At 35.0% G+C, this 26,709-nt stretch overlaps 1 protein-coding gene across 15 annotated transcripts in view; it reads left to right on the top strand.

Annotated features, from left to right (window-relative positions):
• The window catches only part of HERC4 (HECT and RLD domain containing E3 ubiquitin protein ligase 4), a 109,755-nt gene that overhangs the window by 29,991 nt on the left and 53,055 nt on the right, over window positions 1-26,709 (top strand). For 9 of the 15 annotated variants that reach the window (XR_004960062.1, XM_036266037.1, XM_036266044.1 and 6 more), the window contains 7 exons: window positions 109-268; window positions 3,344-3,433; window positions 4,264-4,340; window positions 6,748-6,969; window positions 7,740-7,831; window positions 13,354-13,484; window positions 24,779-24,939. Coding sequence is in view for 14 of the 15 variants with exons in the window: in XM_036266037.1 (XP_036121930.1) it covers window positions 109-268; window positions 3,344-3,433; window positions 4,264-4,340; window positions 6,748-6,969; window positions 7,740-7,831; window positions 13,354-13,484; window positions 24,779-24,939 (933 nt within the window). In the remaining variant the exon portion in view is untranslated. Of the gene's footprint in view, window positions 1-108; window positions 269-3,343; window positions 3,434-4,263; window positions 4,341-6,747; window positions 6,970-7,739; window positions 7,832-13,353; window positions 13,485-24,778; window positions 24,940-26,709 lie in introns of those variants that run through there. The other 6 variants (XM_036266043.1, XM_036266039.1, XM_036266047.1 and 3 more) reach the window with 3 other exon arrangements.

The raw sequence follows: 26,709 nt of genomic DNA, 5'->3' as shown, positions 1-26,709 counted from the left end.
CTGTATTTCATCATTTCCTTAGCTTTTTTATGCAAGATGAAGATTGTGTTTTATTCTCATTGGTAGTTCAAAACTAGAATATAATGTCTCTCTCCTTGATTTCTGTAGAGCAGGTTGTTGCCCTGGATGCCCAAAATATTATAGCTGTTTCATGTGGAGAAGCTCATACATTAGCACTAAATGACAAGGGCCAGGTGTATGCTTGGGGTCTCGATTCTGATGGACAACTTGGCCTGCTAGGATCAGAGGAATGTATCAGAGTACCCAGGTAACAAAGGTGACCAAAAAGAGGTCTTTAATAATTTTTTATCATCAATTTATTATTAAGTTATTCTGTATACTATGGACATGTAAGAATTGACACCTAATTATCTTTCCCCTTTGAATTCTTAAGTTTACTAGTTAGGTTCTTACCTTTAATTTGTTCATTTGGGTTAAGTGCCCCTTTTTTAAATATACTTTCGTTTCCCCCCACATTTCTTGAGTAGCCCAGCTAATGACATATTTATTAAACATTGGTTGGTTGCATGTTTCTCTGTCTTGTTTTTTTAGTCTTTATTGTTTTTAATGAATACAGAAATACCACATGCAATAATAAATTTTACATGCTTGTATAAAAAGAATTCAGTCACTTTCCACTTTTTTATATAGCAGTGACCACCATTTTATTTATGTTAACCATTAAATTCATCATAAAATTACTGAGAAATTGAAAAATAAATAAAGCTTCAATGTTGCAGTCTTACAGATTTACATAGAGCATAACCATTGTTTTAATATTAAAAATTGCAAGAGCATGAACATATCCAAGGAAAAATACAAAGATTTAAAGAAAATCATTCAATTTCTTTTATGTAAATAAATAATATAGTAACTCATGCTTAGTTTTTAAAATTGTACAAATTCCTGCCTCCTTAAAAAACTCTTGTTCTTTCGTCCTACTAATAGTTACAGGGACAAAAGAGAACTCTCCAGGGAACCAAGGAATTAAGCTAATTTTAGGTTTATTTTAGGTAGCATTATTTAAATACACATTTAGATATTTTGTTTTTAATTTAAAATAGATAACATTTGTTTTGGTTTAAGAAATACAGTGTAATTACTAGGATAAAAAATGGAGCATAGACTACTAATATATTTCAGAATAGGAACTCATTGTTAGAAATGAGGTTTTGTTTTGTGTTTTTCTTTTTCAAACTTGGAAAAGTAGCTCCTTTAATAAGCCTGTAACCTTCCATGTGTTGTAACATATTAAAAGTTGTTTATCTTTGGTTTGACATTTTATATTTGATCTAGTAATGGACTGTCTTGTTGAGACTCTTAGAAACATCACAATCACCCATTTTCTTTATTGAACTTGTTACTCAATTTCAAAGAACTCAACAAATTTCCTCTACCTCTTTTCTTTTTCCATAACAAATACTTGGAGTGGTGAAACAAATAGTATTCACATTATGCTTTTACTATCTCTTAATGATAGTGTTGGGAGAAAAACATTTGTTTTTTTAAATCTAAGTAAATTGAATTCTTTTAGTCATTTCAATTTTGACTTCTTTCAGAAAATGGTAATTTGCAACCAAATAGTTATTGGCTACATAATACAAAGCATTCATAGAAACACAGTGACCTCATATTTGTTATTCTTTACTGCTTTTATTTTCTCCCACAGGTAATTATTGTAGAATAGGGGTTTTAATGTAAGATTTGTAAAAATTTGTGATTTTAGGATTGAAAAGGGAGTTACATGTTAGATTTAAGTTAATATTCTCAACCATGATTCATGGCAGAGCTTTCTAGCTTTTCCTCATTTTCACTCCATTGGTCTCTTAATTCTCATACTTACGTTTTTATTTCTGTTCACTTATGTTAGAAGGGATTTCAGTCAGTAATTCCTTGATGATTAGTAAATGGGAAAGAAAGGTAACTGTAAGGAGAGAATTTTATTATCTGATAATTTATTTGAAAGTTGCCCAGTAATAAATTATGTATTTGTGACTACTATTTTATGAACCTGGATGGGGACCTGAAAGAAATCTTACTTGAGTTTTTTACTTTAAAATTCTCTGTTTTTATACTTGCTAAACACCTATATTAACTTTAAGCTGTGTTGTCATTTTTCCTGTTCAAGCTCATCTGTTTTTTTGTGGACTGGTCTGCTTTGTTGTAACATATACATAGTTTTTATTGATGTTTTAAGGGGCAATTTAGTATTTCAGTAGAAATACATTTTTATGATAGACTGCCAATAATTTTTTTCTTTTAAATTTCAGTACCATATAATTTTTTAGATGAAAGATCTTTTCTAGATTCTTAGAGATATCAGCCAGCTTTGTAAATTTCACATACTTTTTAATAAAATATATGTATACAGATTTTTTAAAATTACTGTTTATGATTTTCATAAGAGTGATCAGAAATGTGGAGATTCATATTAGTCTGTACTTTCTTGAGAACAAAATCCATTTTTATGCTAAAAGATGAGAGTATATAAGTTAAGTGGTACTTTAAAGAAGAATGTAAAATTAATAAGTAGATTATATTTGAAACTCTTAATAGTTTGATAATCTTTTTCTACTTCTAATTTTGTTATGTTTTGAAATCATTACTTCTTGGAGAAAGACTGAAATTATTCAGTGTCAGTCGTCTCTGTAGACCTGAATTTTAAAGTTGTACTTATTGGACATATGTATTACAAATCATGACAGGAAAGTATGATATCCTTGTGAAAACAGCTGTTTTTGTACTGTAGAAATCAAACAACTTGGTCAAAAATAAAATTCATTTTCTTAATTTTACTCAGTTTTAAATATATGTTATAATAGTTTTAATACTAAAGCCTCAAAGACTTTACAAATTTACTTATCCTTTAACAGTATGTTTATTTCATACTTTTATGCAAAGCACTGTGGTAGATGCCAGGAATTCCATGGGCATAAGACACAGTCTACCTTGAGAGAGCTTATTGTTTAACAGTACACTGGTAATACATGAATAAGTATACCAGTAATTAATAGTGATAAATGCTGTGAAGGAAAAAACACTGGGGTACTGTGAGAATGTAGCTTTTGAAATGTTTTGTTTGTTTTGCAAATTGGACTTAAGTCCTGTTTTTGCATTGCCAATGTTTGATTTTGCTAATTGCAGAAAAATGGACATTTTGCTACCTTTTAAAACTGAGGGTACATTGGATCCTGCTAACTTGTTGGATTCTGCTAAATTGTAGCAGCATAACTTTCAGGTTTTGTAGTTAAGACATAATCCACTAAATAAAAATATTTTTAATACAATAATATAGGATTAGAGTAACTCATTTTTCTCCTGCTCAAAATTTGATTTGCTGAAGCTGCCTCCCGAAAATCATGAGTATCGACTCTCTGGTCAGAACTTGCTCCGGACTTTCATTTGGCAGACTCAGGTCAGGTGGCAGTATCAGGTAAAGGGGAATAAGTAACATAATATGTTTTCTTCCCACTTTTTTTTCCTTGAAATTATTCATTCAGTAAAAACAGTAGAATGATCAGATAAAGGGAACTACTTAAGAAAAACCTGGGATGTTTGATGCAGTTACTTGATTTTTGTAATGTTTCAAAAATTAGCCTTAGAATCATATTACAGTAAAGGAAAAATCAGAAATGGGAGAAAAAAAGACAAAAAATCAAAGGAAAAACACAAGATGGCAGAAAGATGAACAAGTCAGTGATTATAATAAACGTGAATTGATTAAATTTCCCTGGTAAGAAATTAAGTTGAATGTCAGTGATTTAGATGTAAAGCAAAAGGATAGCCTAAAAGGAATAGATTTCATAATTTGTGAGTTGGTAGCAATTCACATAATAGGAATGTTATTTGTTCTGAACCTGATAGAAGAGAACATATATTTGGTCAAACATCAATTTTAGACAAATTAGATAATGTTCATTTGTTTTACAAAAATATTACAAGTTTTGTGTGTTAAGCTTTTAAAAATGTTTTTAAAATTTGACAGTAAAAGAAAAATTCTAAATTGTAAAAACATTCTGAGAGGTATTTGAGGTATGCACATAGTTGGCTTAAATGTTGTCCTTTTTAAGTATTTTCTCATCACTTTTAATTTTTTTCATGTCTAGATTTTGTTTACTGACATTTAGCGTAAATGTTTGGTTAAATTGGGCTTGTAGGAAACTGTGCATAGTAGGTGCTCAGTAAATAGCATATATAAATAGCATTCTGGATCCATTTATGAAATGGAATTAACTGATTCTAATCTCTCTTCTTATTTTCTAGAAATATTAAAAGTTTGTCAGATATCCAGATAGTACAGGTTGCTTGCGGTTACTATCATTCACTTGCACTTTCTAAAGGTGAGCATTGTTTTTATTTTCCTTTTTCGGTTTTATTACTTGATATTTTAATTGAGCAGAAAGTCCGTTGTTTTTAAACATGCTGAATCTCTTCATTTATTTTAATCTTTTAATTTTTCTCAATAGTATTTGTTTCCTGTGGAGAAGTCTGACCCTCCTTTTACTAAATTTTTCCATAGGTATTTGATATTTTTTGTTGTTAAAGTAAATGGTGTCATTATCAAATTATATATTGCTAGTATATAGACATGAATGAAATTTATTTTTGTGTCTGTTTCTTCACCTTGTTAAATGCTATTCCTTCATATCTAGGGAAAGTTATAACTTGCCCAGTCTCATTTGATCTCACAGATAAACTTTTTATAAATAAAAACAGAGAAGGCCAAGATTCCTCTTAGCTTTGTTTGCTTTCCCTTTTTCATTTAATTTTTTTTATATGCCAGCTAAGGATTGTAACTTGGGTTAGTCAAGAATCTGCCATATGTTCATTTTTATCATTAAGAAGAAATAAGTTCCAGCGGCTTCTTTATTAATATTATATTATTATTTTAATTTACTACATGTTTAGTGAAGCCTACGATGAATGAAGCACTAGGCTAGAGCTGTAGGGAAATACAGATAAGAGACAATTTTAATGACCATACCATTTAGTGGAAGAGGCAGATATACAATAGCTATAGATTAAGGAAGAAAAAAATACTACTTTGGGCAAGGTAAAAGTAAAATGCTAGAGAAATGAAGAAAAAGTTTAATTAGTTCCAGTCAATAGAATTAGAATAAGGAGTGGATTGGTATTTGATGCAAGTCTTAAAAGATGAGTCGGATTTATTCAGAATTGGAGAAATGTTTAGAAATAGCTAGGGGAAATGTTGAGGATTGGCTATGGTGGTAGTAATAGTAAAAGCATAGAATCAGGAAAGTGTTTTGTTTATTTGAGTATTGACATTTGGTTTAATCTTAATGCAATATGTATCTTATTGAATTAATTTATTTATTTATTTTTCCTGTTTGATCACTTAATATGAATGAGGCCCATTAGAATGTACACTATTCAGTGGTAAGCAGTATCCACTAACCCTTATGGTATAGTCACACCAGTCAAACAAATAACATTGTAATTACATACTATGAAAAAGACTGTAGAGAAAAAAGTTTAGGATATTTAGAACATGTAACTGAGGGATTGAACTTATCTGGGAGATCAGAGAAGGCTTTCTGCTGGGAGGGAGTGGAAGTGAACTAGACAAAGATGAAAGGAAGATGTAGGTAAGGGAACAGTTAGTGTGTGAGAAATGGGCATTGGAGAATGTAAAGGAAGGTGAGTATGGTTAGAGTATGATGAGGGACATGACTGATATGAAATGAACTTGGAAACATCCCAAGAGCTTTGAGAAGGCACATTTTTTTTTTTTCAGGTGAGCAACATTGTCAAATCTGCATATTTACAATATTTCTATGTATATGTACAAATGTCTGCTAGTATGTGCATACAATATTTCTGTATCAGTAATTGGGAAGAGTAGTTGTCTCTTGGGAGAGAAACCAGGGATCTAATTTTGGAGGAAGACTTTAAGTGTGCACTAATTTATAGTATGAATTTTTAAAATCAGTTGTAGTGTGTCAGTTATTAGCTTAGTGTCATTTATTTAATAAAAAATAAAAAGATGTGTAAAGTTGCAGAAGACGTTGCAGTTGGTGGTGGAGCACTAAAGTGACAAACAGAACTATTATAGGAACCAGGTGAGATGGTGGGAGTGAATCTGTTTGCCATGTTTTTCTTTAGAATGAAAACTGTATAACTTGGTGATAGATAATTCATACCAATCTCTGTATAAGGTAAGAGGAAGAAGAAAGGAGTATTAAGGATGCCTACTATGTTTATGACTTGTGCTAGTGAATTATTTACTGTGCCATTTACTGAATTGGGGAAGAGGTTCAGGTATAGGAGGTAGAGTGTGAGGACCATGAATTGAGTTTGGGGTACACTGAGCTGGAAGTGCCTTGGAATACCCAAGTATTAGGTGTGAAGTAAAGAATTAGATACATGGGTTTATTGCTCAGAGCACAGATCTGGGCTAATTACAAAATTTTTAATGTTACCAGCATATAATTGATAACTGAAACCTTGAGCTTGGATGAGTGCCTCTTGGGAGAAATAGAATAAAAGTGAAACCTGAGAAGCATAAAGTTATATGAGTTACCCATTTGTCACTAAAGTCAGTCAACTTAAAGTGTATTAAGTATAGAATGTTTTAGGTAATATGTTTCCATATAAGAAATAAACTTAATAAAGAGGAATATGTATTTACATCTGATGAGAGGAACAATATCTCAGAATAACTGATCTTCAAATTTTGTGTGTGAGAAAATTTGCTAATTTTATGATTTTTTTGTTTTTGTTTTATAGCAAGTGAAGTCTTCTCTTGGGGACAGAATAAATATGGCCAATTGGGTTTAGGCATTGACTCTAAAAAGCAAGCTTCACCACAGCTGATTAAGTCTTTGATTGGAATCCCTTTCATGCAAGTTGCAGCAGGAGGAGCCCATAGTTTTGTACTCACCCTCTCTGGAGCTATCTTTGGATGGGGACGCAACAAATTTGGTCAACTAGGTCTTAATGATGAAAATGGTAGGTACTGTGGTGGAAAGAAACAATAAAATTATTTTGGAAAGTTACATGAAGCATTAATCTATTAGAGATTTTTCAAGGAAATATTTAAATAATCTGAATCATTAAATTAATCTTCAGTTTGGGCTTCACTTTTAACATTGATGCTAGAGTCTTAAAAAATTAACTACGTGGAACAAGTTGGGATGTTGGAATTGATTTTTCATAACTACATTAGGTCGAATACCAATATTTGAAATACAAAAACTAATTTCATGAAGTTCAATGTAATTGTAATAACTTAACAGACAAAAGTGAGTTGTTGATCTAGTAACAACTGGTAATGATAACCTAATAATACTCTCAAAAAGAATTTTAAAATATTTTTTCTGCGTAAGAAAAATAGATTAGGGCATTATTTATCTTTTCTGCTAGAAAATAGCAGAAAGTATAATTTTCAAATTTTTAAGTGGGATCCCATGAGTTGGATTATAATGAGATGAATATAAAATATGCGTATGGATTAGAAGTAGTCAAATAGCTTTGAGATTCCTTGATTGCTGATTGGCCTTTAGGCAGTTTAGCACTTAAATTACTCTTTGTAAATCCCTCCTTTATCACAGAATAGGAAGGCCTGGGAACCCAGGTTAGTAGGCTTGTAGTGCAGTTATTGAATCATGGATAAAATTATTTAGTCATCGATATCCACTGAGCTTGGGAAGCTATAGAGGAAACACACTTCAGAAGAGTTTTAATTAAATATTTTTAACATTTCTTGTTGGAATTTTCAGATAGGTATGTTCCTAATTTACTAAAGTCACTAAGAACTCAGAAAATAGTTTATATTTGTTGTGGAGAAGATCATACTGCTGCACTAACCAAGGTATTGTACTCCTATACAACTTCTTTATTATTCCTCAGAAATTATTTCATAATTAGTAAATGTTTTTATAATAAGTACATTAGAACTTAAGTGTTATTGAAATTGAGAAAATAATTTATCTTGGATAAAGGACCTAGGTTATTACTTGTTTTTCAAAAACAATTTGATTTTCAAATTTGTTTTATGAAATGTGAATTGTAGTCTTCTGTTAAATGTGATGATAATATATTGTTGAAATACTGCTTAAATAATGTTTTGAATGAAAGAATTGTTTTTTTTAAGTTTGTCAGGCTGGCCATGCTGTGTATCAATCCCACTTACACATATATAGCTCTGCCTAATTTTAATAATTGGCTCCCATTTGGCTTATAAGTAGGATATAACAAGTAATAGAGAGATTATTTGTTATTATCCGTAGGCCAAGTGTTACAAAAGCAGTTACAATGAGCTTTCATCACAGTGTTGTTAATGGCTTTAACTCTGACATCTCACTTTATTGGGTATGTGCCAATTCAGTGTTAGTACTGTTTAGTGATTAGAAGTAAAATGAAAATAAAAACGTTAACCTTTACTAGGAATATTATTATAGTCATGTTTACATAAAGGAACTGGAAAGTTTTCATTGGCTAAATTAGAAATGAATGTTCTGCTTCTTTTTCTTTGTCCTGCATAAAATTGGCAAAAAAATAATAATAATAATTTCTAATCAGACTTTGTAAAACTCTACATGCTCCCACATTGGAATTTTAGGATGAAAAGAATTATTGTTAGTCATTATTAAATATAGTATATTCATTTTAAAATATTATAATGACCAATTATAAAAGTGAATTTTTAAAAATTTTATATTGCCTTTTAGTAAGGATGTTTTACTATACCAACCTGCTGATCTTATTTACCATATTTTATTGATTGTTATAATTCAGATTAAAAATGTAATCACTAAAGTCTTGTTAAATCATGTTGGCAAATTATAAATTTTAATCATTTTCTTCTGACATTGGCTGTGTTAAAATAATAGTAAATATTTTGCATAAAATCATTCCTTGGAACTAACTTTGTGGTAGAAAAACTCATAATGTTAATGCTTTTCAAATGCAACCTTTGAAATCATTCATCTCACTTTCCCAGGATATAACTATTTATATTTATTGAGTTTTTTTAAAATGCTAATTCTATTAATTTTCTGTATTTCTCTCTCTAAAAAGTAGCTGGTGATACTTAATTCACTGGAGTTTCTGGTGTATATTATTTTTAACAAAATGAGATTATTTTAAATATCCCAAAAGTAAAATAGATTATTTTGCCTTGATTTAAGTTAGAATATAGTTCTGTATCTATATATTTTTGTTTTTTCTGGAAGAATTTATTGCAAATATTAAGATTGCTTTACAAAGCAATTTCCTTGTGTAAAAACTGCGTTAGAAAAACTTTAAAACAAGACTTTTTCTGTGTGCATGAGTCTATTTATTATTGCATTATATTAACAGCAAAAGAATGGAAGAATCCGCCCTGGCCGGTTTGGCTCAGTGGTTAGAGCGTCGGCCTGCGGTCCGGAGAGACCAGGGTTCGGTTCCCGCTAAGGGCATGTACTTCGGTTGCAGTTTGTCCCCTGCCCTGGTTGGTCGTGCGGGTGGCAGCCACTTGATGTGTCCCTTTCATGTCGATGTTTCTCTCTCTCTCTCTCTCTCTCCCTGCCCTGGTTGGTCGTGCGGGTGGCAGCCACTTGATGTGTCCCTTTCATGTCGATGTTTCTCTCTCTCTCTCTCTCTCTCTCTCTCTCTCTCTCTCTCTCTTCCTCTCTTCCTCTCTCTCCCTTCCACTCTATCTGTACAAAAAATGGAAAAATGTCCTCAGGTGAGGATAAAAAAAAAAAAAAAAAAGAATGGAAGAATTCTAATGTCCATTAGTAGCAGCCTATTTGGATAAACTGGTAACTCCATGCAGTGGAATACCATGACCTATAAAACAGAAGGAGGAAGATTTCTGTATTATGATGTGCAATGATCTTCAGGATACATGATTAAGCAAAAAGAGGAAGGAACAGAATAGTTTTCTTTTGCATAAGAAGGGGTAAAATATAAACATACGACTTTTTTTGTTTTTTAATCCTCACCCAAGGATATTTATCCATTATATCTTTAGTAGAATGGAAAGGAAAGAAAGAAAGACATCAGTGTGAGAGAAAAGATACCGATTGGTTGGCTCTTGCACGACCACAACCAGGGCCGTGGATCGAATCGCAACCAGGGTATGTGCCCTTGACCAGAATCAAACTCGAGACTCTTTGGTCTGCAGGCTGACACTTTAACCACTGAGCCAAACTGGCCAGGGCTAAACATACTGCATTTTATTTATGTATTTAAAAAATTAAAGCTAGACCAAATGTTCTTTATCCTACACTTTTGACGTTGGAACCTGGAAACTATTACAATAAAAAGCAAACATATACATATTTTTAATATATTTAAATATTTCTTTTAAATATAAAAGAGCCCTGCCTGGTTTGACTCAGCAGTTAGAGTGTTGACCTCTGGACCAGAGGGTTATGAGTTTGATTTCTGGTCAAGGGCACGTACCTGGGTTGCTCCAGTTGGGGTATTAACAGGAGGCAACCAATTGATATCTCTCTCACATTGGTGTTTCTCTCTCTGTCTGTCTCTCTCTCTCTGTCTCTCATTCGCTTTCTCTCTCTCTGTCTCCTTCCCTCCCTTCCACACTCTAAAAATAAATGGAAAAATATCCTCAGGTGAGGATAAACTACAACAACAAAATGGTGCTGGCAAACTGGATATATACTGTAAAAGACAAAATTGTATCCCTGTCTTGCACCACGCATAAAATATAATTCAAAATAGAAGAAAGACTTAAATGTAAGACCTGAAACTGAAAAACTCTTAAAAGAAAACATGGGGGTAAATCTCTCAGACATTAATCTTGGTAATCATATTTTGGCTATGACACCAAAAGCACGGGCATCAGAAGCAAAAAATAAGAACGGGGCCTACATCACAAAACCTTCTTTACTACAAAGGAAACAAAAGTAAAGGCAACCTATTGAATGGGAGAAAATATTTATAAATCATGTCTGATAAGGGTTAATAATAAATATATACAAGGAATGCATATAACTCCATAGCTAAACATTATTAATTTAAAAATGGGAAAGACCTGAATAGACATTTTCCCAAAGAAGATACAAATGGCATTCAATGGCAACATCATTCATCAGGGAAATGCAGATCAAAACCACAGTGAAATATCATCACCTTACGTTTGTTAGGATGGCTATAATAAATAAAAAACAAAGGACAAGTATTGGGAGTAAAGGAGAACACTTGTACATTGTTGGTTGGAAGGTAAATTGACATATAGCCACTATGGAAAACAGTATGGAGATTCCGCAAAAAGTTAAAAATAGAACTACTATATGAATAAGCCATGCCACTTCTGGTTATATATCTGAAGAAAATGAAAACAGGATCTCTGCACTCCCCAGTTCATTACAGCATTGTTCCCAATAGCCAGGTATGGAAATGACCTGTGTCCATCCCCAGGTAAAAGGATAAAGAAAATATACAGAATGGAATATTATTCAGCCATAAAGAAGACAAATCCTTCCATTTGCAACATAGATGAACCTGGAGAGACAGTATGCTAATTGAAATAAGCCAGACAGAGAAAGACAAATAATATCTGGTATCATTTATAAGTGGAAACTTAAAAAAATTTAAATTCAGGGAAACGAGTAGAATGATGATTGCCAGGAGGTTGGGAGAAGTGGGGAGATATTGGACAAAGGGTACAAACTTTTGTTACAAGATGAATGAGTTCTGAGGATCCAGTGTACAACATAGTTACCATAGTTAATAGTACTATGTCTTATATTTGAAATTTGCTGAGAGTAGATCACACACACACACACACACACACACACACACACACACAGAGTCATGGGAGGTGATGGATATTTTAATTAACTAGATTGCAATAGTCATTTCATAATGTTTACAGATGTCAAATTTGTATGCTTTAAATATATAGTTTTTTGGCAATTCAGTTATAACTAATAAAACTGGAAAAATACTAATTATAAAAATCATAAATTAAAAATGAACACTGTTGCTATTTCTATCCAGAAAAGTAAATTAACTTTGTGTGATAATAGTATTGTATTATATATTCTTAGCTGTTAGAGGTATAAGCCAGTGAAGATATATATACATAAGTGAAATGATTTGATGATCAAAATTTGCTTTAAAAGTACTCTACAAAAGGGAAGTGGAAGGAGCATCCATGAAACAAGATCATCTAACTTTTGTCAGTTATTGAAATTGAGTAGTTATGTTGTTTCATATGTATTTTTGTCTTTAATTTTTGTATAATTGTTTGAAATTTTCCATGAAAACTTTAAAAAGTTAAATCAACTTTCTTATGTAATAATATGTATAAATACGTATGTTATTAAATGATAATAAGGATATATTGTATATATAGCTACAACTGTGAAGGATAACAATGGGAAAAAAACTAATTGTGCCTGTGTTAAGCTGTCATCACAGATCACTTTTTTTTTTATCCTCACCCGAGGACATTTTTCCACTTTTTGTTCAGATATAGTGGGAGGGAGAGAGATGGAGAGAGAGAGAGAGAGAGAGAGAGAGAGAGAAACATCGACGTGAAAGGGATACATTGAGTGGCTGCCACCCACACGACCCAACCAGGGTCAGGGACAAACTGCAGCTGAGGTATGTGCCCTTAGCGGAAACCAAACCTGGGTCTCTCTGGACCGCAGGTCGACGCTCTAACCACTGAGCAAAACTGGCCAGGGCCAGATCACTTTTTTGTGTGCATAACCTTTAATCCAATTATGTGTGGGTGTGTAAGATTGTATGTATAAAACTTTAAAATTTATCTTTATTATTGAAAGTATTACAGATGTCCCTCCATTTTCCCCCACTGACAACCCCCCCAGTTACATACTTTTATAAAAAACTTTTAAAAATAATTTAATTTTTTTTTCATCATCAGTTAGCCTCCCTATAACCTCTTCTGTCACCACCCACTTCTCTATAATAAAAATTTTAAGGGCCATTTATATTGTGTGCCAAAAATAGCTATATGCACTCTGGTTGTATATGCTCTTTTATGTTAAAAGTTGAAAACTGAAGATAATACCATTTTAATAGTTTCGTCCAATTTTATATGTGTGTACTTGGGAGTCAACAAGAATATAATGACAGTGAAAGGCAATGCATAAATATTATCTCTTTAATGATGACTTCAACTAAATATATTGACAAAAACATGATTAAATACTTAAAAAAGATATGACAGTATTTAGCAATGAGCCTGGAACTCTCTTAGTTTTAAGATATTTTACCTTAAAAAGTCAGGTATCATCTGTTAAATTGTGAAGATAAACATAAAAAATTTAACTATATTAAAGATTAGTTTATTTTCCTGAAGATTTATTTACTTTTATCAGACCTTCTAATGATAAAGGGTTTTGTCTTTTTTAGGAAGGTGGAGTGTTTACTTTTGGAGCTGGAGGGTATGGTCAGTTGGGTCATAACTCTACTAGTCATGAAATAAACCCAAGGAAAGTTTTTGAACTTATGGGAAGCATTGTCACTCAGATTGCTTGTGGAAGGTAAGCTATTAAGAGTATTTTGGTTTCTATAACACTTTTAGGAATTTTTTTAACAGTCCAGAGGTCTTTTATTTTTCATGTTACACTGTGAAAGTCATAGAATATAGGTTCCAGCAGCTCAAGCTTCTTTTTATTGGTTCTCACAAAATGTGAATCTCTGGGTGGGAGCAGCCTGGCATTTCAGTTGAGCCCAAAAAACCTTTTACTTCGGCATTCTTTTCTTTTTTATTATTTTCCTTCATATGTTTCAGCAAGCTATCTCAGCTCTTAGAGTACTTAATATGCTCAGTATGTACATTAATTTTCTTGCAAGAAGAATCTTGCCCTTGTTTGTTTACAACAATGTCAACAGCATGCTGGGTAACATTGTAGACTCCTCCAGTTTTGCCATGGAAATATTTGTGGGGCATTCCTTTTTGAACAGTGCCCTACCCTTGATATCTACAATATCACCTTTTTTGTAGATTTGTATGTACAAAGGAGCAACTTCATATATTCTAAAAAGCCTAGAGAGCATGTGGGGGTGCCTTTCCTCTTTCCCTTTGTGTTGGTTATTTTTGCAAATTAGTGGAAGATGGCAGTTCCAGCTGAAAGTAAGGGTTTAAAAAAAAAAAAGTTGTTTAGGAATTTAGTAATCTAAGATAAAATTCTCCCCTTGCCCAGCCCATGTGGCTCAGTGGTTGAGCATCAACCCATGCACCAAGAGGTCGCTGGTTCGATTTCTGGTCTGGGCACATGCCCAGATTGATCCCCAGTGGGCGGCATGCAGGAGGTGGCCATTGGATGTTCCCTCTCATTGATGTTTCTGCCCCTCTCTCCCTTTCCCTTCCTCTTTAAGTAAAACCAATAAAGAAAAAAGAATTCTCCCCAAATAGACTAACTTGCTGCTAATAATTCTAGTAACAGGAGAAACTTCTTTTGTGCTGATTATTTTACCTTTCTTTATCTGAGGCAAGCTATTAATAATGTATATGTAATATTGTACATAGTATCTGTACTATAGCAGTATTCTTGAAACTGTAGATCCATTTTTTTTTGTTTGTCCCCCCCCTTTTTTATCTGAGGGAATTGACCAATTAATTATTTAACACATAAATTTGTTAATGGTGAAAGTTGAACTAGAATACAGATCTGATTCCCGGTTGTTGGGAGTAAATGGAAGAGTCAGAGCTTCGAGATTAAGCTTTACCTTTGGTAGTTTATATGTTATGACTGTAAGGTAGCTTTTTAAATTTTTTCTTGAGTCAATTACCTGTAAGTTAAATTTTTCTAAGAAGTATTCCATTTTTTGCTATAATTGTAAACATACTGTCTTAATGTTTACAATGTCTGTGTTGGCCTAATGCTGTGTATAAACATCATGTCAGTGACATTTAATATTTTTCTTGCTCTGTGAGTCAGCTAAGTTAATTCTTTCTTCGACTCTGGGTCAGATGGATTGACTATTGTTTTCGCTGCAATTTAGGGCAGCTCATTCGCTGCACATTCATTAGTCTGTGGCTAAGCTGAGGTGGCTTTGACTTGTCTTGTTCTTTGGTTTAGTCCAGAGGGACAGTGGGCTACCTCTGGGTATTTTATTATCTTGATGGTGGCACTTGTACACATACATCTCAAGCATCTGCTTGCATAACATTTACTAAAATTTTATTGACTAAAAGAAAATTACGTGGCCAAATGTAAAGTTAAGGTAGGGGGAATACATGGTGTCCATCCATCATCAGGCATGACAAGAAAGTACATGTTCAACACTACAGGGTAAAAAAGAAGTGGGATGATTGTTTCTATCTGCCTCGCCATATTATCATAGAATTTTTTTTCATGTTTGTAAGCTCTGTAGTGATACCCCTTCCCGCCCCACGCCCTGTGTCATAGTTGGTAAATTATCTTTTCTTTCTTACTCCTTTTAACCTCTAATTTCCAGAGTTTTGCCAATTTATTAATCTTTCAAAGTAACCACTTTGGGTTTTTATGATCCATGTTTTATATATGTTTTTCATTTTGCATACATTTCAGTGTTTGGTACATTCAGTTGTGGGATGCAGTATTTGATATACAAGGTGGGGCAAAAGTAGGTTTATAGTTGTTTGTATGGGAAATAATACATTAATTTAATAAATAAGAAACTTTCATGTACTTACAACTGTAAACCTACTTTTGCCCCACTCTGTATGTCATGTAAAGTTTTTGTTAACCACGTTCAGATCTATGTGTTTTTCATCTCGTTTTTGTTTTTTTGTTTTTTTTTATCAGTTACTGAAAAAGGAATGTTATAGTGTCCTATACTGACAAGTTTTAATTTCTCCTTACAGGTCTGTCAAACTTTGCTTTTGCTTTTAAGGGTATAAAATTTAAATTTTATCTCTTCTTGGTGAAATGAGCCTTTTATCATGATTGTGATCTTCTAGAACTCTAGTAATGCTTTGTTTCCTTGAAGTCTGTATTTATCTGATATTAATAGAGCTACACTTGCCTTTAAAAAATTTTTTTATTTATTTATTGATTCTTAGAGAGAAGGAGAGAGAGAGAGAGAGAGAGAGAAACATCGATGAGAGGAGAACATCCATTGGCTGCCTCCGGCATGCCGCCAACTGGGAATTGGGCCCACAACCTGGGCATGTGCCCTGAACAGGAATCAGACCGGCGACCTCTTGGGGCATAGGTCAACGCTCAACCACTGAGCCATACTGGCTGGGTTACACCTGCTTTTATATATATTTTCTCCATTTATTTACTCAGTACTGTTTTACTTTGCTTTTCTGTATATTTTAGATGAATCTCATGTAAACAGCATTAAGTTAGATTTTTAAAACCCAGTCTAGCAATCTTTTAAATAAATGGACCATTTTGTTTATTTGTTTATTTATTTATTTTTTATCCTCACCTGAGGACATTTTTCAATTTTTTGTTCAGATAGAGAGGGAGGGAGAGAGAGGAAGAGAGAAAGAAACATCTACGTGAAAGGTACACATTGAGTGGCTGCAACCCGCACGGCCCATCCAGGGCCGGGGACAAACTGCAACCGAGGTATGCGCCCTTAGCAGGAACCAAACCCTGGTCTCTCTGGACTGCAGGCTGATGCTCTAACCGCTGAGCCAAACCGGCCAGGGAAGTTTATATATATTTTATAATTACTAACATACATAGGTTTAAACCTTTCGTCACATTTGTACTATTTTTGCCACCTATTTATTCTCATTTTCTTTCTTTCCTTGTTTGCTTTTCTTTGGGTGGTTCACTTTTTAAGTTGGTTTCATTTCCTCTACTTATTTGGAAATTATTATACCCTCCCTTTTAGTCATTATTCTAGAAATAACATTTATCCTTAATTTATATAAATAACCACCTTTTCCTTTTTCCAGAGAGTATAAGGGCCTTTATTATCTTTCCCAGCTTTTTATTCTATATGTATATTTTTTTCTTCTTCTTTTTTTAATCCTCACCCAAGGATATTTTTTCATTTATCAACAGATAGAGGAGGGGAGCAAGAGAGAGAGATCAGTGTGATAGAACCACATCGACTGGTTGCCTTTTGCAGGGCTGGGGACGAACTGCAACCAAGGTACATGCCCTTGACCGGAATCGAACCTGCAACTCATTGCTCCACGGTTCAACACTCTTAACCACTGAGCAAAAATAGCCAGGGCTCGCTCTCTTTTTTTTTTATCCTCTCCTGAGGACATTTTTGCATTTTTTGTTCAGATGGAGTGGGAGAGAAAGGAAGAGAGAAAGAGAGAGAGAGAAACATCAACATGAAAGGGACACATCAAGTGGTTGCCACCCGCACAACCCAACCAGGGCCAGGGACAAACTGCAACCGAGGTACGTGCCCTTAGCGGGAATCGAACCTGGGTCTCTCTAGACCTCAGATTGACGCTCTAATTGCTGAGCCAAAGTGGCCAGAGCTCTCTCTATATTTTTAAACCCCACTTTTGCTTCATATAGTCAGTGTACATTTAGAAATGCCTATGTATTTTCTACCGGTTTTTTCTTTGCTCATATATTCAATTAGTATTATGTTCCTTTTGTCTGACCACTCTCTGGAATTTTCTTTGAGTAGATCTGCATGTGTCAGGTTCTCTTGTATATCTAAACATGTCTTTATTTCACTTTTATTCTTGGATGATATTGTTGGTTTTAGAATTTTACCTCGGCAGTTACTTTCCACGCTTTGAAGATAACATCCTACTGTCTTTAGGCTTCAGTTGTTGAGAAGTCAGCTGTTAGTCAGTATGTTGGTTCTTTGAAGGTTAACTGTCTCTTTTTTAACTCTCCAATTTTGCTTTTGTTTGTCACAATATCGATTTCTTCATTTTCTTATTGGGCTTCTTGAATATGTGGAATAATATCTTTAATCAGTTATAGGAAATTCTAAACTACCTCTTTAGATATAGTTTCTCCTATTCTTGTGTGACTCTGATTGGATGTGTATTAACTTTTCTCATTCTCACCTGTAGCTTTTTATTTTCTACATTTTTTTTTATCTTTGCTGCCTCCTTGATTGTTCTTATGATTTATATTTTAATTCATTCTTATGCATCAAGATTTTGATTAAGTTATTGTAGTTTCATAGTTCTGGTATTTCTTACTCTGGTGCTTTTTAAAATCTGAAAAAATTTTCTTTAATGTTTCCTGTTTATTAAAAATAGTTGTATCTGGTAACTTCAATATCTGAAATCTTTAGGGATCTATTTCTGTTGTTTCTTCTTTCTGCTGGATTTTGTTTGTGGTAACCTGTATCTTTTTATGCCAGTTTTGTATGCTTGTCCATGTATTTGAAAAATTATTTATGGGAATGATTTGACAAAACCTTCCTTTTCTATTCCCATATATGAATCAGAATTTATTATAAAATGTAAATAAAAGCTCAGCATATAAATGAGTGGGAATGGTTATCTAAATCTTGTTTAGGCTATTAAAGTTATACATGAATGTATAGATCCTAAAGTTTAGAGAATTCATATTTTCTTTTTTATCCACTTCATGTATAATTCATTAAAATACTGTAATGCAGTATTTTTAGATAATTTTTAGGTGAAATATTTCACCAGTCCCTTGTGAAATACCATAAATTGTTTAATGTCCAAATTTTGTAATTCTTAACAGGTAAAATGTGCATTTGAATAGCTGTTTTTAGCTTTGTAAACTCACTTCCAGCAATTTTATTTAACTTTTGTATTGGAGGAGAAATCTTGACCAGTTTGACTTCTGGGCAGTTAGTACTATAAGAACTATGTGTTATTTCTTTATTGAATAATTGTCAGATGCCTCCTGAAGTAAGCAGCCAGGGTATACCAGAAATGTGAATCCATCAAGGAGATGATCCAAAAGCAAAAGCTTCAAATTCTAGTAGTATAATAACATTAGAGCTTTAACATTAATCTAAGGCTTAAAATAGTTATGTTTGCTCAGTGGCTCTCAATGCTGACTATGCTGTAATCCTTTGAAGAGATTTTATAAATGTTGCTGAGGCTCACTCTCAGGTGAGCCAGGATTAAGAATCACTCCCTTGTAGCAGACCAGGTTGGAGGGAGAGTTTAATGAACTAATAATGATATATTCCTTTGAGATGCCACAGTGGCTGCTTCCTGAAGGAGGCAGACTGGGCATTGTTAACCCCTTCTTCAACCATATTAATTTGTCTGTTTTATATGCTAGGATTCTGTTTAACATTTCCTTTGTTAAAAGAGTATTCTTAGTTAAAAAATTTTTGATTGACCTTGGCTCATCTGACTCAGAGGTAAAATGATAGATTCTACTTAGCTTTCCAGTTATATGACAGACTGGTTAACTTGAAAATCCTTTTGAATCAAAACACCTTTAAAGGGACATAGATAAGTTTGCCAGGAAATAAAAAGAATTTCACAGAGCAAAAACAAAGAAATCTGAAAACCATAACTGTTAGTTTGAACTGACTCTGGAGTTGCCCTGAAAGAATTTGCCAATCTAGATAATGTATTAGTTAGCTTATATTACTAAACAAACCACCCCAAAACTTAGTGGCTTAAAACATTTATTTATTTAACTAATGATTTTGTGGTGTAGTGGTTTGGACTGGGCTTAGCTGGGCAGTTCTCATTTTAGTTGGACTCGGTTGATCAGCTGATGATCTGGCTAAGAGCTGGATAATCTAGGGTGGCCTTAGCTAGGACAGTTTGTTTCTGTTCCCAGAGTGTATGTCATCCTTCAACCGCTAACCTTGGATTATTCTCATGATGATGTAGAGCAGGGTTCCTAAAGAAAGAAGGAAAGAGTGCAAAATAACTTGTGAGGCATAGGCTTAGATCTGATACACTGTCATTTCTGCTGCATTCTGTTGTTCAAAGCAAGCCATAGATCAAAGCCCAGATGTAAGACATGAAGAAAGAGATTTCCTGTCTTGGTGGGAACAGATGAAAACGTTATATTGTAAGGATAAAGGGTATAGGAAGAGGAATAATTTTGGCCCCTCCTTTTTTTCTTAAATCCTCACCCAAGGATATTTTTCTATTGATTTTCAGATAGAGTGGGAGGGAGGGAGGGAGAGAAACATTGATGTGAGAGAGACACATTGTCTGGTGCCTCCCACAACCTGGGCCCGGGATCAAATCGTAACCGCGGTACTTGCCCTTGACCGGAATCGAACCTGCAACTCTTTGGTCTGAGGGTCGAAGCTCTAACCGCTGATCCAAACTAGCCAGGACAATTTTGGCCCTTTTTATAAACAATATACCACAGATGGCAAAGGGGTTTGGGTCAGGAGATGCAGGAGATGAGACCTGAGAACTGATAGAAGCAGTAATGAGCCCTGAGAAACCATCTTCTCCCAATAAAACTACCTCATGGAAAAATACTCCCTTGCTAGCATAAGGAGACTTTTCTGTCCTTGGCATAGGTTCTGGTTTGGATCTCCTCTGAGAATTTGTAGCTGCAGGGCAACTGCCCTATGGTAGGTTTGGGGCTTATTGCCCTAATACTGGTTTGGTTTATATGTATGATATTTCACAACATATAATGGGCTTTAAATGAAATCATAGGCTGGCAGATTTGGAAAAAAAGAACTTCTAGAAATGGGATAATACATAGTCATTAAACTTTAAAATTCAGTGGATATGTAGTTAAAACAGCAGATTGGACACACTGATAAAGAGATAGTAGTGATTTTAAAAATAGATCCAGGGAAATTGCTCACAAATGGGCATGGAAATGAAAGAGAGGTTAAGAGCCCTGGCTGAAGTGGCTCAGTTGGTTGGCAGTTGTCCTATGCACTGAAAGGTTGCCAGTAGATTCCAAGTCAGGGCATATGCCTGGGTTTCAGGCCCAGTCCCCAGTAGGAGATGTGCAGTAGGCAACCGATAGACACTTTTACATCAGTGTTTCTCTGAAACACTCTTCCTCTCCCTTCTTCTCTCTCTAGAAATCTTTTTTTTTTTTTTTTAATCTTTTAGAGAGAGGTTAGGAGACTGATAGGATATATTGGGAAGGTACTACATTTGTCTAATACTATCAAGAAGAAGAGAATTTAATAAATGGGAGAGAGTATTGACAGAAATATCACTTAAGAATTTTCCAAATTTGATTGAAACTATAAAACCTGAGATTGAGGAATACAAGGCCTGAGCTGGATAATCATGTTTAACTCATTCCTAAACATACAGTAGTGAAACAGCAGAGGGAGTTGGATAGGTTCACTGATTAGTGGGTTTTCTTTAGCTTCAGTTGCTTCCCAATCTGGTACCTCCAGAGGATTCTGGGTACATACATACAAGGATCAGTTTCTCTAGAACAGTGATTTTCAACCTTTTTCATCTCATGGCACACATAAACTAATTAATAAATTGTGTGGCACACCAAAAAATATATTCTTTGCTGATCTGACCAAAAAAATCAGTATAATTTTTATTCATTCACACCGGATGGCTATTGTTGTGTTGGCTGTTGTTGTTTTTTTTGACAGTCTAAGGGAAAAGAGGTCAGTGCCCTTGACCAAATAGTCAGGTATTAGGTGTTTTAAAAATTCTTGTGGCGGACTTCCGGTCAAGATGGTGGCGTAGGTAAACGCGGTATCGCGTCCTCCCACAACCACATCAAAGTTACAACTAAACAACAGAACAACCATCATTCCAAACCGCCTGAAATCAAGCCGAACGGAAATCCTGCAACTACGGAATTAAATCAGCAGCCACATCCAGACTGGTAGGAGGGGTGGCGGCGCGAGGGGCGGCGGCAGCAGCAGCAGCGGTGCAATGGGCTGGTCGCACACCCACGTGTGGCGGATAAAATCAGGAGGCTCCCGCGGCTGGGAAGGTCCTTCCTGAGGACTGAGGGGTCCCCGTCCTACACCAGGTGCCCCACTCAGGGTTCCAGTGCCAGGAAGAGAAGTCCCCATCACTTCTGGCTGGAAAAACCAGCGGAAACTGAGGCTCTGGGAAGCTGAAGCAGCTAGAGCCCCAGGCAGCTCCCTAAAGGGCCCGCGCACGGACTTATCGGACTCTCTCCCTCTAAGCTTGGAGGGGAGGCAGTTCGAGGGGCGCCAGAGACATACAGGGAAGAACTGAGCTGTTTGGCACTGGAGTGAGGGCTGGAGAGGGGGCTTTCTCCGGGACAAACGTGCTGTAAGAGTCCTTTGTTCCTTTGGTGAGCCCTTCCCTGGGGCGGCAGACAGTCTCCATATCTGGGACTCCAGCAACCTGGCTCACACTGGTAGCCCCGCCCTGGTGACTCCCTGAGGCCCCGCCCTGCCCCACAACTTTTAAGCCCACCCAAGCTGTTGCCACTTGCTTAACCATAGGATTGGCCTGTCTTGGATCCTGCTTCAGGTTTTTCCTAAATTCTTTCAAACGAGCAGCATCGGGTCTCAGCGAGCCCCATACTTCTCATTAAGTAATACACTGAAGCAAACACAGGGAGGCAGCCAAAATGAGGAGACAAAGAAACAGGTCCCAAATGAAAGAACAGAACAAAACCCCAATAAAAGAACTAAGCGAAATGGAGATAAGCAACCTAACAGATACTGAGTTCAAAATACTGCTTATAAGGATGCTCAATGAACTTAGTGAGAACCTCTGAACTTAGTGAGGGCCTCAAGAGCATAAAAAAGGACCAGTTAGAAATCATGGATGCACAGTTAGAATTGAAGGAGGCATTAACTGAAATAAAGAATAATTTACACAGCTTCAGTAATAAGAGTATGTAAATCCAAGGAGCAAACCATTAATTTGGAATATAAGGAAGCAAAAAATGCCCAATCAGAACAGCAAAAAGAAAAAAGAATCCAAACAAATGAGGATAGTGTAAGGAGCCTCTGGGACAACTTCAAGCGTGCCAACATTCGCATCTTGGGGGTGCCGGAAGGAGAAGAGCGAGAACAAGAAATCGAAAACCTGTTTGAAACAATAATGGCAGAAAACTTTCCTAACTTGGTGAAGGAAACAGACATACAAGTCCAGGAAGCACAGAGAGTCCCAAACAAGATGAACCCCAAGAGGCCCACACCAAGATACATCATCATCAAAATGCAAAAGGTTCAAGACAAAGAGAGAATCTTAAAAGCAGCAAGAGAAAGGCAGCTAGTTACCTACAAGGGAGTACCCATTAGGCTGTCAGCTGATTTCTCAAAAGAAACTTTGCAGGCCAGAAGGGAGTGGCAAGAAATATTCAGAGTGATGAAAACCAAGAACCTACAACCAAAATTACTCTATCCTGCAAAGCTGTCATTTAGAATCGATGGACATATAAAAACTTTCCCAGACCAGAGAAAGTTAAAAGGAGTTCATCACTACCCAACCAGTATTATATGAAGTGATGAAGGGTCTTTTTGAAGAAAAAGATAAAATGTATGAACAAACAAAATGGCAAATGAATACATATCTATCAACAATGGAATCTACAAACAAAATGAACTGGTAGAACAGAAACATTCTCATAGATACAGAGAACATTTTGTTGGTTGCCAGATGGGAGGGGGGTTGGGGGAATGGGGGAAAAAGGTGAAGGGATTAAGAAGCACAAATTCGCCCTGGCCAGTTTGTCTCAGCGGTTAGAGCGTCGGCCTGCGGTCTGGAGAGACCCGGGTTCCGTTCCCGATAAGGGCACGTACTTCGGTTGCAGTTTGTCCCCGGCCCTGGTTGGTCATGCGGGTGGCAGCCACTCGATGTGTCCCTTTACGTCGATGTTTCTCTCTCTCTCTCCCTTCCTCTCTCTCCCTCCCACTCTATCTGTACAAAAATGGAAAAATATCCTCGGGTGAGGATAAAAAAAAAAAAAAAGAAGCACAAATTCATTGCTAGACTGACAAACCTCAAAGGGAAAGGGGTTGGGGGGGTGGGAAGAAATAAACCAAAGAACTTATATGCATAAGCAATGGACATAGACAATAGTGTAGGAAAAGATGGGAGGGGGGCGGGAGTGGGGAGGAGGCAGTCAATGGGGGGAGGAAATGTGGAACATCTGTAATACATTTTACATCCAACAATAAAGATTTGAAAAAAATAAAATCAATAAAGAAAAAAATAAATAAATGAATAAAAATTCTTGTGGCATACCAGTTGAAAACGGCTGGTCCAGAAGAAAGTAAACGTCGTTTTATCAGCATTTCTCTCTCCTTCCCTCCCTCACCCCCGCCCCTATACACATCTTCTGCTTGGTACTGGATTACTTGCCCAGTTCTTATCCTGAAACTTTTGAGTGGTGCTCAAATGGTGGACTCTCATGGACTATAGCTCTGTACTAGAATCTGACAGATAGGGAGAAGGGTAGGGCTTCCTTGGACAACATAGTTAGATGCTATCTCTAATGCTAAGTAATCTGAGCCTTTTAAAATTTGGACATTTGTGGCCCTGGCCGGTTTGGCTCAGCGGTTAGAGCGTCAGCCTGCGGTCCTGAGAGACCCGGGTTCGGTTCCCGCTAAGGGCACGTACCTCGGTTGCAGTTTGTCCCCGGCCCTGGTTGGGTTGTGCGGGTGGCAGCCACTCGATGTGTTCCTTTCACATCGATGTTTCTCTCTCTCTCTGTTCCTCTCTCTCCCTCCCACTCTACCTGAACAAAAAATGTCCTCGGGTGAGGATAAAAAAAAAAAAAAAAAATTTGGACATTTGTGAAAATTTTGTGGGCCATACTTATGTAGCCTGCCTGTGGGGTACAAAATTCATTAGTGCAGAGTAAGGCTATTAATAAATATTTTTTGTAGACTATTTCATAACTATAATGGTTTTATTAATTTATTTTTGAAGAGAAAAAATATGTTGTTAATATTTGCTATGCTTTTTCTAAATGTAAATTGTTTTGAAGGTAACATTAAGTCTATTATTTTACTCTAGGCAGCACACTTCTGCTTTTGTTCCTTCATCAGGACGAATTTATTCCTTTGGACTTGGTGGTAACGGACAGCTAGGAACTGGTTCAACAAGCAACAGGAAAAGTCCTTTCACTGTGAAAGGAAATTGGTTCCCTTATAATGGGCAATGTCCACCAGATGTTGGTGAGTTCTGTTATATTAATGTTTTGCCACACAATTATTGTTAAATGTTATTGTTAAAATGTTGCTCTTAAATCTTGAAGTTTTCTGTTTGAAATGAAAGAATTCAAGATACGTTGTTTAGTGAAAATAAGACACAAAACAGTGTATATGGTTGCTTAGTTTGTTTATATTTGCTTGTATGCATAAGGAACTTGGGATAAATAAAGTAATAAAACACGGTTTCAGAAGCTTGGACATATGGGAACTAAGGGGCTGCTAGAAACAAGTGGAAAGGAATATTTTTGGTTTTTTGTTTTTTAATTGTGGTAAAAGACACATAACAAAATTTATAAACATAACCATTTTTAAATGTACAGTTCAGTATTGTTAAGTATATTCACATTGTTATGCAGCTATTCTCCAAAACTCTTTTCATTTTTCAAAACTAAAACTCATTCATTAAACAACTCTCCATTTTATTCCTGGCTTGCAACCACTATATTCAACATTGTGTCTCTACAAATTTGACTTGATCTAGGTACCTCGGATAGGTGCAACCATACAGTGTTTGTCTTTTTTGTGACTGGCTTATTTAATAAACTTACCATAATCTCCTTAAGATTCATCCACTGTAGCATATGTCAGAATTTCCTTCCTTTTAAAGGCTGGATAATATTTTATTATGTCTTTACCACATTTTATTTATCTATTCACCCATTGAGGGGCATTGTTTCCTCCTTTTGACTGTTGTGAATAATGCTGCCATAAATATTGGTATAGAAATATTTCTTCTAGACCCTGCTTTTAATTCTTTTGGGTATATATGGGACTTTAAAATTGTTAAAATTTTCTGGGATTTTTTTTGACATGAACATATTGCCTATTTAAAATATTAAAATTTTGCTTTTTATATTCCTACTGCTTTAGCCAAATATTTTATTTTCTATTATTCTTTCAATAAATCTGTTCATTGTTATTAATTTATTCCTTAAAGAATTTGAAATATTCAAGGGCTGTTTTCTCATTCATTTCTTTGACATGCTACAGCCAAAATGTGCTTGCCCATAATATATATATAATATATTTCCATTACCATCCTGAACTATTCTTCAGAATTGTTTTCTTATTTTATCTGTGGTTGATTTTCTTTGGGATTTTTTTCTGAGTTGTGGGACTTAAGTCTGTTGAGATTTTATTCAATGATGAACATACTATAAAGATTGACATTTGAAAAGGTTCATAACTTTTTATCATGAATAACCTTGAAGATTCCTTTTTATTTATTTAATTTTGGTAACTAAAGGGCTCTCAGTTATGCTTTTATTTTGTAAAGGTGAAGATGTGATATTCTTTTTTTCTTGTTTTTTGTTTGATTTTTTATTTAGAATATAGCTTCGTTTTCTTCCAGTTACTTAGATTTGGAACATGCATTTATTTTAGCATTGGTGTTTTATCATATCAATTTCTTCCATAAAAGGCACTAAAAACCTAACAAAGAGTTTATATTTTAAAGCAGCATGGCTATTGTAAAAAATCGTGTATTTCTGTTTATATAATTCAGTTACTTAGGAATGCATATTGTCACCATTGAAACTATATACCTTGAGATTATTTGTATTAAATTGGTGAGAACTTTTTTTTTAAAACTCACCTGAGGATTATTTTTTTTATTTATGTTCCGATAGAGTGGGAGGGATGAGTGAGGGAGGAAGAGAGAGAAACAGAGAAACACCCACATGAGAGAGCGACATTGACTCCTGCATGACCCTGACTAGGGCAGGGGACCGAACT

Source organism: Molossus molossus, unplaced genomic scaffold (genome assembly GCF_014108415.1).
Source record: "Molossus molossus isolate mMolMol1 unplaced genomic scaffold, mMolMol1.p scaffold_m16_p_17, whole genome shotgun sequence".
Lineage (NCBI taxonomy): Eukaryota > Metazoa > Chordata > Mammalia > Chiroptera > Molossidae > Molossus > Molossus molossus.
Note: the sequence above shows the minus strand (reverse complement) of the source record. Positions and strands in the feature narration are given on the sequence as shown.